Source organism: Vicia villosa, linkage group LG3, assembly GCF_029867415.1.
Source record: "Vicia villosa cultivar HV-30 ecotype Madison, WI linkage group LG3, Vvil1.0, whole genome shotgun sequence".
In the NCBI taxonomy this organism is placed as follows: Eukaryota; Viridiplantae; Streptophyta; class Magnoliopsida; order Fabales; family Fabaceae; genus Vicia; species Vicia villosa.
Genome location: NC_081182.1, coordinates 58,849,871 through 58,865,015, shown reverse-complemented (window position 1 = coordinate 58,865,015; position 15,145 = coordinate 58,849,871). Strand labels below are relative to the sequence as shown.

At 32.7% G+C, this 15,145-nt stretch overlaps 1 protein-coding gene across 1 annotated transcript; it reads left to right on the top strand.

Annotated features, from left to right (window-relative positions):
- The first annotated feature begins 1,258 nt into the window (after positions 1 to 1,258).
- Positions 1,259 to 7,190, top strand: LOC131661590 (DEAD-box ATP-dependent RNA helicase 37-like). The gene is made up of 7 exons (XM_058931184.1): positions 1,259 to 1,418; positions 1,531 to 2,267; positions 2,377 to 2,460; positions 3,017 to 3,259; positions 3,755 to 3,922; positions 4,590 to 4,703; positions 6,181 to 7,190. Exons 2-7 carry the CDS (start codon positions 1,542 to 1,544, stop codon positions 6,691 to 6,693), a joined length of 1,848 nt encoding a protein of 615 aa, XP_058787167.1. The 5' UTR covers positions 1,259 to 1,418; positions 1,531 to 1,541; the 3' UTR covers positions 6,694 to 7,190.
- Positions 7,191 to 15,145: the final 7,955 nt, after the last annotated feature.

Genomic DNA, 15,145 nt, shown 5'->3' with positions numbered 1-15,145 from the left:
TTAAAACAGGGAGCATAGTGCCCGATGTCTAAGAGCATCAAGGGTGAATTAAGACATTCTCACTATTTATTGCCCTTTAGATATATGTCATGCTTTCGATAAAAATAGTGTACATTTCACACCCTTTTCTGTATGCATAATTGGGTGCCCGTTTTGAATTTAAATGAGATGCAATTTCTTTCTCTTCTTAAGTCTTTAAACAACTTGGTATTTTAATAATGTATTAATTTACAATGTAAAATACTATGGTTAAAAACAAGTTATTATCATAATTTTTTTTGACTCATTTAACATTTAGTATAGAAAATGAAGATTTTTATTTTTATTTTTTATATTTATAAAGTTATATAATTTATAAAGTTATATAATTTTATAAGTACTTAAATTTTCATAAATAATTTTGTATATTAAAAAATAAAAAATAAATATAAATATAAATTTGATTGTTTGAAAACATTTTATTTTAAAATTTGCCTTTAGACCTCTATATGTATTGGGCCAACCCTAGATTAAAAAAAATTAAAGGATTAAATTACTTATCATTTAGGATTTTATAAAGAAATTAAAATGAATAAAAAAACTTAAAAAATCAAAATGAAATCTAACAATAATTTAAGCAATTTTTTTATATACAAATATTAGTTATCAGGTTAGGTTTTTTTATATACTAATCTTGGATTCTTCAAGTTGAGTCACCCTTACTTAAAGTAATGTTTGGTATTTCTCCAAATCATTTTAAACGTGATACCTTTTCATAATATCAAACGTGATACTCTTTTTTTAACTATTTAAAACTTATCATACTTTAATTTGAAACGTGATGCTTTAACTCAAAAAGATTTGATAACTACTACCTTCCTTCTATTTCAAAATAAATATCATTTTAATACAAAAATAATTTAAATTAAATATTAGTTTTATTTTAAACTATAATATTAACTATTATTTTTTTCATATATAAACACTACTTTTAAATAATTAATAGCATATTTGTAATACTAAAATCTAGTTTATAAAAGAGAAGATATTTGAACAACGTAATCTAGGGAATATAAAATCCGGGTTTAATTTGATCTCAAAAAGTAAGAATGGCTAAAAGAGATTTTCGGGGCCGCAAATATTAAAGAAACAGAATCTTAACGTTGAAGCGTAGAGAATGGAGGAGTTATTTATGAACTTTTTAGTCTCCTAAAAAATCTCAAAAAGAAAAATAGAAAATAAAAAAACAAAATAAAATTATAATAAAATAAAATAGAGAAAGAGAATACGCATTAGATATTTTTGTATCCATTCATCCCAATTTTGAAGGCGTTTCTTTTGCTGTCTCTCGTCTTTGTGGCGTTTAGGGTTTCTCGATCTTTTCTCAACAACTCTCTCTCTCTTCTTCGTTTCAGGGTTTTACTCTTTTCTCAACACAGGTTCTATCTTCTTCTCTCTTCATTCCACACTTTTTCTTTTCTTTTTATGCTTAGGTTTTTAATTTTACAGATTAGAGATCCAAATGTTTTGTTTCGATTTGTTGAATTTCAGGGTTTGATACTATGCGATCTTCATGGGCTGATTTGGCTGCAAATTCCGCGGCCGAAAATGCACCACTTCCAACTTCGGCTAACAATGCAACCTCTCAACCTCCTTCTCGCCCTGTTTATGTTCCTCCTCATCTGAGGAACCGTGGAGCTAACGCGCCGCCGCCGCTACCTGCTTCAGCTTCGTCGGGGAATTTTAATGCTCCGTCTGGGAATGAAAATTCCGGATCGCGTTGGGCGCCGCCGCAGAGGAACGATTACCGTGGTCGTCCTGGTGGTTTTGGGAACAGGACTGGTGGTGGTGGTTGGGATAGGCGGGAGGCTAATCCTTTTGCAGATCAGGATGATTCTGAGGAGCCTGTTACTCAAGAGGAGCAGGAGAATACCGGGATAAATTTTGATGCTTATGAGGATATTCCGGTGGAGACTAGCGGTGGTAATGTTCCTCCGCCGGTGAATACTTTTGCTGAGATTGACTTGGGGGATGCGCTTAATGAGAATATAAGACGGTGCAAATATGTGAGGCCTACGCCGGTTCAGCGGCATGCAATACCGATATCTCTTGCGGGAAGGGATTTGATGGCTTGTGCGCAGACTGGTTCCGGAAAGACTGCGGCTTTTTGTTTTCCAATTATCAGTGGAATTATGACCGGACAACCTGCGCAGAGGCCGCCTCGTGGGGTGCGGACTGTGTGTCCACTTGCCCTTGTTCTCTCTCCAACTAGAGAGCTATCGATGCAGGTGAATGAGATTTTTGTGTAGTTAACTTTGTATTATGATATTCATTTTAAACTGGTGTAGCTTTGCCGTGAAAAAATTATATATTGAAAATTTTGTCGTTTGATTTCAGATTCACGAAGAGGCTAGGAAATTTTCGTACCAGACAGGGGTTAGGGTGGTTGTTGCTTATGGTGGAGCTCCAATAAACCAGCAGGTTTTTGTCCTATGTTTTATTTTTGTATATTATTGAATCTGCATCATTGCTTCTCAGAATTTATTATTCAAGATAACCATGTAATGTGATGCTAATCTTGATAGATCATGCTTAAATTATCATCTTTGTGTAGTGATTGATCCACATTGCTAACCCAACCTAGTGGTATAATGCTTAGTTATTGTTACCTGGGTTTATGTTGATTCTGAAGCTTTTGATGCAAAACTTTAAATTATACTGTCTATAATTCACATTCAATATTTTTGTTTTGTATGTCGGAGGTTCTGATATATGGTCTGAATGACTATATCTATTCATAAAATCAACCTCACGATTTTCTAAATAAACATGAGAGATTTTGAAACTGTGTAAACTAAATATTGCTCTTTCTGCTATTCTCTTGTTGATTTTGTTCTTCCTTTTGTTGTTGAAATGATCCAATTTGCACTAGACACTTAAATATCGTTCTTGAATGGCCAATCATATTTTTCTTTTTTAACGTCTTTACAAAATGTTCATATTTTTGTATTGATTATAACAAAATGTAATATTCCAGCTACGAGAGCTTGAGAGAGGGGTGGACATTCTTGTCGCGACTCCTGGAAGGTTGGTAGATTTGTTGGAAAGAGCTAGAGTTTCACTGTCGATGATTAGGTATCTTGCCTTAGATGAGGCAGATCGGATGCTGGATATGGGTTTTGAGCCACAGATAAGGAAGATTGTGGAACAAATGGACATGCCTCCAGCAGGGGCGAGACAGACTATGCTGTTCAGTGCCACTTTTCCAAAAGAGATACAGGTTTGATTTTTTATATTTTATGAAAAAGAAACAAGCAAAACATCCTTTCGTATATGTATATGTGTAACTTGTTGGTTAATTTTCCTCAGCTTTTCTACAACATTGGGACCTGTTAGATTTTGTCTCCCTTTTTTTTTTATCTCCTATACATTTGTTTATATTTTATTGTGTTGAAATTTAATTTTAATGAAGAGAACATTCATCTATGTTAGAGAGATGCCCCCCTTATTATTAAGGGCTGTTTGAGATCATTTTACTTACGTGTTTGTGCATTGCATATTCACATCTGGCGTTAATTTTCCCTCAACTACTCCTTCCGTCCCTCTCTTAGTACGGTGTAGTGCTGTTAGAATTAAATAATGGAAATGTCTAATTTGATTTAAGGCAATAAATTTGCTGGTGGTATAGTAAATAATTCAGAAGGTTATTATTTGTTTGACATATAGCTCCTTGTTACTTCTTTGACTTTTGTGGTAATTTGCTGTTGACATGCAGAGACTAGCCTCCGATTTCCTTTCAAATTATATTTTTCTGGCTGTTGGAAGGGTGGGATCAAGTACCGATTTAATTGACCAAAGAGTTGAGTATGTTCAAGAGTCTGACAAGAGAAGCCATCTCATGGACCTTCTTCATGCACAGAGAGCAAATGGTGTACAAGGAAAGGTATTCTCAGTTTTTCTTAAAGTGCATCTCAGTTTTTGAAAATTAGCTGTAAAGAAGTACACATTTACACTGGTTTATACTATTGTTTTTTTCCTCAATCTGCTGCTGAACTCTGATGCATGTGCATTAATTAACTGAAATGCTGATCATGACTATGAAACCAATGATGTGGATTTTTAGGCAATTAAATGTTATGGTAACAGCTTTATTCTTATACAAAATGTAGCTTTCATCAGTGTTCCAGCAAACGGATAAAAGCTTTTAAAGTAAACCTGATGATTAGAATTATCTCAAAACTCTATTGATTTACTCTCGATGGGTTGTTCTTGGTGATGCATATCGACTTTTTTTGAAGCACATGATGCATACAACCTAGCACAATTATTTTGTGCAGTCAGATTTTTGTTTTGGCATTTTAGGTCAATCTGTTGTGTTAATTTTCATGATATTTCTACTCCTGGTCTGTCAGTCTCAGCTGTCGGGTGATGCTGACTGCTGGCAGTTGAACATATTTTTTTGCTAGTATGGATGATTTTTAGCTCGGCAGTTGTGTTTTCTTATTTTGTGTTTGTGTGTGAATGTGCGCGACGCACGCGTGTGTCCTTTTTGAGAATTGACTTTTTCTAAATATCTAAGACTATTGCATGCATTATTTTGGAATTTGCAGCAAGCTTTGACTTTAGTTTTTGTCGAGACAAAGAAGGGAGCTGATGCTCTGGAACACTGGTTGTGTCTTAATAATTTTCCAGCAACTACTATTCATGGTGACAGGACACAACAGGTTAGTCTATTCCACCTTTATTTTTCCTATATAGCAATGAGTAGACTACGAATGCTTTAAAATTGTTGATCGACAGAGTTGTGTACCCATGTATTTTCAATTTTGTTCTGTAAAAGTGCGAGATGCTCTAAGAAAGCAGTGGAAAATTAATGGGTACAAGGTAACCTTTCTGGTTTAGAGTTGATAAGTGTAAAGCAGGGATGCCATTAGCCGACTCTCCTATATACTTGTGTTTGTCTACCCACTGCATTAAGAATTTTTTAAAGATGTATGGATGAACCAATCAAGCTATCAAACATAACTTTCATAGTGAAAACTAAATAAAAATGGATGAAATGTTTAATTTACAAAATCTTAAAGCATAAGTTGACATTATATGGGGTCAGCATATTAATATGGGGCATGGAAGAAATATTCCATTTGCATACCTTTATGAAAATTCCAATGAACCCGATTCCCTCAAGTATTTTTTACTTGAATTTATTTTAAAAATTGTTGGGTTCACATGAAGCTTTTCTAGGAATTGGTCAGAACATGTTATTCCTTGGATTCTTTTTATTTTTATTTTTTTATTTTAAATTGTATGGTTTGCATTGAGCACCCCTAGAAATTGTAAAAAATGTTATACTCCTTCCGATCTTTTTTAATAGTTGTCTTTTAAAGGTTATTTACCCATACCAAGGCAATCAACAGAGTTATTATGTTTGATGAAATTATGTCTTTTTTCTATAATATCCTTAACCTTTTATTAACTTTTTAAGAAACCTTCATTTTTTCATTCTACCCATCTCTCTAGTAAATAATTAAGGGTATTATTGATAAAACAATCAACAACATAACGACATGTAAATAGTAAATTTTTTCTACAAAGTAGCAACTAAAAGGGAACGCGTCGGTACCTTGAAAATTAATAAAAAAATTTATGATTTATATGGAGCACTGATTTATGACTACTGAAGAGATGTTTAATCGTTGGAAATTTTCTCTACTCTAATGTAGACCAACAATGGTCTATGCTATTAGTTATTACTCCCTCCGTTTCTATGTCACTTTGAAGAAAAATGTATCAAATTATAAGTCGTTTTATATTACCGATGAAGTATTAAGGCTATTTTTCCTATATACCATCACTCTTTTCTTTCAATTATTTTAATTTCTCTCTCCAGTAACATCAATGAAAGATAGTTTTGTAAAATAACTTGCAGTTTCTTTTTTTAATGCAAAATTAATTATATTTCTTTATATATGTATAAGTGCCAAAAAGATTTACAGTAAAAATGAGGTAGTATGTTTGTCTTTTAAAGCTAGTTTTTTCTTTTTTGGAGCTGAAGCTTGCAATTGCCATGTATGTTGTCTTAATGTTTGTTAGAATTATTTTTGTGAACTAGTTATTATTTTTTAGAGCTTTTTACGTTATATGGTTTCCTAGTTATGTATTGTCTGTGTGTATGTTCCTTATATTTTGCGATGCCTGCAGGAAAGAGAATATGCATTAAAGTCTTTTAAAAGTGGCAAGACCCCCATATTGGTTGCCACTGATGTGGCTGCACGTGGTCTTGATATTCCTCATGTTGCCCACGTAGTTAACTTTGACCTTCCCAATGATATTGATGATTATGTACACCGTATTGGAAGGACAGGGAGAGCAGGAAAGAAAGGTCTTGCTACTGCATTCTTTAACGAAAACAATACATCTCTCGCAAGGTCTCTAGGAGATTTGATGCAAGAAGCAAATCAAGAAGTACCTGCCTGGCTTTCGCGGTTTGCTGCACGATCATCCTATGGCGGAGGAAAGAATCGTCGATCAGGAGGCCGATTTGGTGGTCGTGACTTTCGAAGAGAAGGTTCATTTAGTAGGGGTGGTTCTGATTACCATGGTGCAGGAAATAGCAGTGGTGGATATGGGGCTTCTGGTGGGTATGGTGGTGGATATGGTGGCGGGTATGCAGGAAATAGCGCGGGTCCTGGGGTGACCAGTGCATGGGACTGATTTTCAACTTTTGATAGCATTATATACTGTCTAGGTATTAGGTGTGAGAACATACACCTATAGAATTTATTTTTTTTCTCAAGTTTTTAATTTTATTTTCTTTTTCCCTCCTAGTGTTTTCAAGCCAACATAATTTCTTGTGGTTTACTACGCTAATCGCCTAGGAGATGTGGGTGTGTGTGGTATTATTACCACTTGAATAGAGGTTGTGTAGTGTTAGCAGGTGTTGTTGGAAATGGCGATTACTAACATATTAGGAGTTCCTTTTTTGACAGCTTTGTGTAACCAACATTTTGGGTGGTTATTTGTGGGAGAAGATGTAGAATATGTGGTGAGAGAGGGTTGATTGAGGCTTTTCATATAGTCGTATCTATTTATCTCTTGATCATGTTTCTACCGAATATATATGTTGTCTTTTTAACATTCCCTACTTGGATGGGTAAGGTTTTGTAATAGTTATTAGTAGTGACAAATGAATGAAAAGTTATCTTGCTGGATGTTTGTTTTGGGCATAACTTGTATTTTTCTAGATTACCACCACGATAATATCATTTGAATTTAATTTAGTAGGTGGGATAAACATGTATCAAGAGGTTTTGAAGTGATTTTGGTTTAAGAATTTAGAAGAAAAGAAATACAGGTCGGCGACTACGTGCCCAACTAGTTCTATCTGCCTGTGTTCTCGAGAATCATGAGTATTGTTGGGAGACATTGTTTGTTGTATCATTAAGTAATACCTACCTTAGTATCTACTTTTTAATCTAAACAATTTGTATGCAGATGTTTTCGTGTCGTACACGATCTACTTGTTGTATCATTGTTTGTCATCTCATTTAGTAAGTACAAACAGTTGCAAGTATTGAACATTTAAAATTTATGCTTTCAAATGAGGTCACTTAAATATCATGCTTTCCCCGTTCATATCAAAATGTACTGTGATATATAGTATCCTTGTTAGATAAAATATATTGCAGCTAGATGCAGATGAACAGCCAACAAATAATGATACATCATTAGATCTTACTGGAAACATACTCAAGTTTAAGTGATTATTTTAGATGAACAACTAATAACTTACGACGTACTCACGTGTTACAAAACATACTCAAGTTTTATTTGAAGAATAGGAAGGAAGAACAACAAAAATTTCACATCCACCCATTAAAAAATCTATTTATTGAAGAGGAGTGCTAGCAACACTCTCTTTTCAACACTCTTTCAAACACTCACTTTCTCATTGGTTAAAACATGTGTGAGTCCCTCACTTTAAAAATAGGCCCCACATAAAAATAGGTTCCACTTTAAATGTGTGAGACAGTAGTACTACTGTCCCTCACTTTAAAAATAGATTGAATTTAACTATTTAGTAATTCGATGGATTAATGAATTGTTAATGAATTTATAATTGATTTATTCATTACTATTTAAACATAATAATTTTAAAAAATGTGTAGAAACATCTATGTTAAAATGCTTAAATATGGCTGTAATATTTAAAATAAAATATCACATATATAATTTATATTTTTTAAAAAATATTTTAGGATTTATTATAGAGGTGTTTATTGTTTCAGGCAAATCCGAATCAAATCGGAACCCAAACCAAATCATAGTATTTGGATCAGATATTTTTTCCGTTTGGGGTAAGAACCGAACAAAATTAATGAAATTCAATGACAATTGGTTCAGACATCTAATTTTCAATTTTTTACCCGCAAATTTGTCTACCATAACCAACCATAATTAGTTGCCATAAAAATTACTATCTAGCATTCAACTTCAATAAGAAAAAAGAGAAATGATATGTGGACAAGTTTTTTTTTTTTTTTTTAATTTGTCATTAACTTTTTTTAGTGTATTTGTGTTAACCGAGCTACAAAACACATTCATTATCATACTAACTCAAGTGATTAATTATAAATTCAAAAGTATTTATGTTAGATCTTGTTATATATTTTTGAATCTATTATGGAAAAATTACTAGTATAGTATTTATAATTGAACACTTTTAATACTATATTTTTTATATTTTATTATAACAAATTATTTTCCTTAAATAAGTTATTTTTTTATAAATATTTTTGCATTTTTTAATCTACCCGATCAATCTAATCCAAACTAACCCGTTGTTTTTCTGTTTGGTTTGGTTTGAGGTTTATCAAAAATATTTTCAAATTCAATTCAAACCAATCCATATAATTTAAATCGATTTGAGTATCAAATTTTTTCAAAACTGAACCAAACCGGTCCGCGAACACCCCTAATTTGTTAGGTTTTCTTCCTTACTTTATGGATGAGTTACTATATAATCAATTAACATCAACCATACGTATTCATTAGAGCTGTCAAAATGGACTACCCAGCCTTAAACGGGCCGACCCATGCGGGCCTCGGGCTTTTCAGGGCCGGGCGCAAAAAGCCCATTTTTAAATGGGCTCCATTTTTACTACCCAGGCCCAACCCTGTCTGGGCTGCGGGCTACCCGGCCCTAAATGGGCCTCGGCCCTAAACGGGCCTATTTCTAAAAAAATAAAAATTTCTCCTTATTTTTCTAATAATCATACAATTGCATGCAATAATACTTATATATATATATATATATATATATATATATATATATATATATATATATATATATATATATATATATATATATATATATATATGAGGGCATATCATATGAGAATGTCATATTTATATGAGAATGTGAGAATGAATCTGAACCATTGAATTTTAAAATAAATGGTGGAGATTATAGGTGAATCTTTTTTTTTCTCTCTCCTACATTTTGAAATAAATGATGTAGGAGAGAGAAAAAAAAGATTCACTCGTAATCTCTACCATTTATTTTAAAATCCAATGGTTCAGATTCATTCTCACATTCTCATATAAATATGTTATTCTCATATGATATGCCCTATATATATATACTTCAATTTTCATATCCAAAATAACGATTTCTAAATAATCTATATAAGTTACAATTAAAATGCAAAACAACATATTAACTTAATTTCAACTATTCAAAATACATCAGAAATTATATTTAATTTTGCACACAAAATTAAATAACTTGTTCCAAAATTTTTTAAGATATAAATATTCATGACAATTATAATTTTATAACAATCATAACAACAAGCTGTTATAAAATTTTATAACAATTATAGTTAAATTGATGGGATATTATTTTATAGCAAATTGTTATATATATGATTTGTACTAACTCTATCCTACCATAAAAAATTACATCATAACTTTTTAAATCTCATTTCAACCTTATTTTTAATTAGAATATATCATGGTGTCTTTTCTATACTATCTACATAATTAAATTAGGATGAAACCTTTTAGTTTGAAATTAAGTCAAACCATCAACTTTTATTTGATATTTATACCTTTATAATACTAAAAATAAATTAAAATACATAATACACAAATTGTTTATAGCATACCTTTATGAATTAGGAAAGGATAATTTCTAGTTATATTAAAAAAATTAATTTTTTTTGGGCTGGCGGGCTACCCATGGCCCATATTTTTTAGGGCTTTTTAGGGTCTGGCTTAAAAAGGCCCGCATGTAAACGGGCTCGAAAAATAAGGCCTAAGCCCTAATTATTTTCGGGCCTAATGGGCCGGCCCATGGGCTTCGGCCCATTTTGACAGCTCTAGTATTCATGGTTAGAATTAGAGTTTAGTCTAACTCATTCATATATAATCGGTTTGTAAGATGAGGGGTGCCATTTTATAATTTTTTTTGTATGTTTTATCTTTAACTAATGTGAAATTTGAATTTTTTAATACATCTCTCACGTTTAGCATTATTAGGATTTTTTTAATACACCACCTCACACCTATTACTATTGAGATTTTTCAATACATTCCTTTAAGCCCATATCTATTGAGGTTTTTCCATTACACCCCTTACGTACATCACACTATTAGTGCATGACCCAAAGTGTGAAACTTGGTCTTTTGGATGGATGCATCAAAATAGTTTATTCAAATTTGAGTAATGACGGTGTTCTAAGTTGGTCAAAGGCCTAATGCGAGAGTCTAACCATTAATACTCCAATTGAAATCACCCAATAACACATCAGATTCAAGTTTCACTTTTTGATCTCCACCTTTTACTTCACTCATTTTGGAATATGTAACTGACTTAGGTGTTGCAGTGTTAATCTTGTAGCTTCACCCCACGATACCGTATCAGAGATCAATATTACCGTTTCAAAAGTCCTACATAATTAATTAATTAATACCAATTATGGTTTCACAATAGAATAATGACGTCGTCTATGGTAAACACCATTGAATTCCCGCAAAAATCCACAATCAAATCCCATTTGATCCAAAGTTAAATCACAAGGAAATTTCATCTAAAGCTCATTTCATTCCCAACCTAACTATGGAATATATTCCCCCGACTTCCCCGATCTAACTACCGACTTCGACGACTATAATTGAGGAGATCCAGAAGGAAACCTTAGGACATCTTCGTGTATGACATCTTCGTCCTAAGGTTTCCTTCGAAGATATCTCTTCAATATTCTGATTTGATTCTTCTGAATGATTATTCAAATCTTCATATTGATTCTTCAGACCTGTCATATTATATCAAGCCTTTATTTGATTTGCACAATATCCCTGAATATTCTGCATTCTTCTGTATTAATTAAATCACATAGATTTAATTAAAATCTTCTCTTCAGCTCAAGCATGATGCCGTAACATCCCATGTGACATGTTATTCGAAATGCTGAATTTTTCCAACATAACATGTTCTATCATTCCAGTGGGACTCTTTATTGTACCTGTTGTTCTTATACATTTATACATACTGATCCTATTATTTGTTTTACAAAAATTAAGTCAACTCTAAAACCAAAGAACTAATAAAGGGAGAAAGGAAACCCCGTAGATCCAGTAGATCCATCGATCGACTATAAAAGAAGGCATATTAGCCGAATCCGCTCCGACCACCCAACCAGATAAATTGACATACACAATAAAAAAGAACGAAGTCTCTAGGGAAATTCAAGGCTAAAACTAGAAAGGTTGAAGGACGGATAGGAGCCAACTTCATTTTTGAGATAGAATACGCAAAATATATCTTAACATCATGATAGTTAAGGGAGCTTCTGGAAAGTGGAGAATATGTGTCGATTATTATGACCTTAATTGAGCATGCCCGGTAGACTCTTATCCGCTGCCTAACGCGACAAACTGTAGGAGAATGACGTTCTTGACCAAGCAAGCCAATGTGTAAATATGTGAGAAGTAAGGATGAAAGCTTACTTCTGGTGTGTGTTCTATTAATAGCAAGGTATATAGATTGTTTCTCAAAGGCACACAACTTATAGATGATATGACTCCCCATTATGATGAAGATTTTGATCTCATTGATCCTGATGTGGAGCAAATTGTTACTATCAAATCAAGCAACACTATGCTACATGATGAAGAAGATGAAACCTTTTTTGATACTGAGGCTTTTGAGCCCATTGCCCATCTTGGAGCCATCATATTGATACCTAAACCGTCATGTATTCTGAAGTTCAAATTTTTTCATATGGATGTGAAAAATATCTCTATCATTAAGTGCTTGAATGTTGAAGTCAATCAGAATGTCAGTAATTATGCCACTGACAACGATGGTGTCATTAAGAAGGGTGAGTATGTGGAAATTGAAGGCCTAACTTTTGCCAACATAATGAAGGAAATCACGGAGAATTTAACCAAGCCCCATGATAAGGCCGCTTAAGAAAAGGAGCATGTACTGATTAATATGAGTGACAACATTGATGATTCTGTCAGTGCTGATGAGGGTTCTATCCGTATGAATAATGAAGTATACGATAGGTACTAGTCCATGAAGGTGTTACTAAAGATGTTTTCTTTGGAAAAGGTTTGACAAGAAGTAAAGGAAAATGGGTGATGGGAATAATATTTCCATAAATGTTTCTATTCCTTCCTTGTACAATGTGTCTTTCCATTATGAGGAAAGATTGCTGAAGTGGAAGTTTTTTTTACCAGAAGGGAAACTTTCAAAAGAAGTTTTGACATGTGAAGAAGATGTTCAACTGTTGGCGGATGCCATTGTGAACAACAATGAGAATCTTAAGAAATATCATATGTATGTTGATGACAAGATAGAGAATCATGTTATTCATTAAATTCAGTCTAATGATAAGATGAACATGGTAAGAGATGTTACCTACTTTCCCTATCTTCAAGTAAATAAAATGAAGGGCCATACATTTGATATCCAAGGTATACATGTTGGAAGTAGTTGCACCCAACTGTTGTGGTGTAACAAAATACTCAAATATGTCATCAAATATGGTAATGAAGATGTCAACCAGGATGTGCTAGAGAATAGGTATGACATGTTGGTGACCTCCGAGGAAGAATGAAAAAGTTGCCCTTGTCAATTTTGAAGTGAATAGAAGGATTTTTCAAACATGTAAAACAAAATTTTTGTAGGTTGTTTAACAATGTTTGTGTGATTTATTTGACAGTTACTGAAGATTAAATCAAATTTAAATGAAGATTTAAATTTGAATTTGGAATATAATAAATCATATATTTTGTTGGATATTTGTATGGAGAAAATTAAATCCAACAATATCTGCTAGTTTCTAGAAGAAATTAAATCAAAAATCAAAACGAGAAAAGCCCAGAATTGCAATGCTATTTAAGAAGACACAAACCTCACGTTTGAGGTGTTCATATTTTTAAGATTCCCTGTGTTAGTGTTTATTTTTTGAGTCTTTCTTTGTGCACCACTCTAGTGTCTCCTTTCATATCTTAAGGCATCGAGTTTGATTTGTTAGTTGAGTTATAAGACTTTGTTCCACGAAAATAATTATATAATCTTAAGAACCAAGAGTTTGTGTACACCACACAAATGCTTTAGTAACTTGGCATAGGTGTTGGTTTGTCTTAGTGGAGTTGTAAATTCAACAATAGTTGTGTTAATGACTAAGTTGATCACTTGGGATTAGTGTCTAAGAGAAAGTGAGAGGAATTACATTCTTATGGAGAGTTCTAAATAAAAGTCACTAGGATTAGGAAGAGGCAATGTACAACATGGGGTTGGTGTTCATAAAATACTAATTGTACTAATTCAAAGTAGTGAATTTCCATTCTTGGGTAGAGTGCCCTCTAGAGTAGACGTGGTTTCACCAAAATGGTTTACCAATTTCATATGTTCTTTATTTATTTTATGCTTCATCATTTTGTATAGGTTAAGATGTTATAATTTGGTAGTATAATTAGTTTTCTGGTGTACAATGTCCCTAACATCGTGTATGACATCTGCTCCCTAAATTTGTTATTTGTCTTAAACCTTTTGTATCAAAATATATTTGTCCCCTCAAGAACAAAATTTTGTGGCCATCCTGTTACAAACGATGTTTGATTATTTGTAAAGTACTCGATCCCACATCTAGGGTCCATGGTGGTTTCAGATTGAAGGATAGTATATACCACTATCACCCTAAGAATAACTTTTGACACTTTGCATAAAATTTTATGTAGTATTCACATAGAGGATCAATATAGTATAAATATTACTCCTAATATTCATACATGTGCAAAGATTTTATAACTTTTTATCCATGATCTATAAGATGTGATCATCAGTCTATCCATATAATAGTCTCAATGATTTATCATCCCACTTTACAATAAACTCGACTATAAATACTTTAAGAATAAATTCGTTGTGTTTACTAGGATCTCATGATTATGTCACATTTAATGTTTCGTTAAATAGACTATCCATTCTAGGGACATTATTATTTTGAAAAGCAAACTTAATAAAGAAAAGCCTTTTAATTTAGAAATTCAATACGAGTATCAAATTCTAGTAAAACTATTGGCGTCTAGGGCTTAGAAAAATAATTTCCCACTAGCACTAGAGCCAACCAGGCATGCACCTAATACCCATAGATCTAGTATGGTTGTCATGATATTGCTATGCAGGAGACTTTGTATGTGGGTCAACAACATTGTCAAATGTTGTTACTCTATATATCTTCACATCTCCTCTATCTATTATCTCTAGAATGAGGTGATATCACCTAAGTATATGTATGGATCATTGGTGAGATCTAGGCTCCTTAGCTTGTGCGATAGCACCATTGTTATCACATTTGATATCAATGGAATCCATAATGAAAGTGACTATGCCAAGTTCAATAATGAACTTCTTGATCCATATAACTTCCTTTACTACATTTGAGGCAACAATATAATCAACCCATATATGTTTTTCCTACATTTGCTTCATAAGAGATATCATGTTCCTACTAACCTTCTTGCAGACATAAGGCTCATCTTCATTTTTGATGAATCTATATTGTTTTACTGTATCATCAAGACAAAGATTTCAACTTCTGGAAGCTTGCTTCAACCCATTGTTTGATAACTGTAACTTGCATATCTT

Coding starts and splice junctions, on each gene's coding strand:
- LOC131661590 (XM_058931184.1), top strand. CDS start 1,542: ATGCGATCTTCATGGGCTGATTTGGCTGCAAATTCCGCGGCCGAAAAT. Junction 2,461..3,016: donor GAGCTCCAATAAACCAGCAG/GTTTTTGTCCTA, acceptor GTAATATTCCAG/CTACGAGAGCTTGAGAGAGG. Junction 4,704..6,180: donor ATGGTGACAGGACACAACAG/GTTAGTCTATTC, acceptor CGATGCCTGCAG/GAAAGAGAATATGCATTAAA.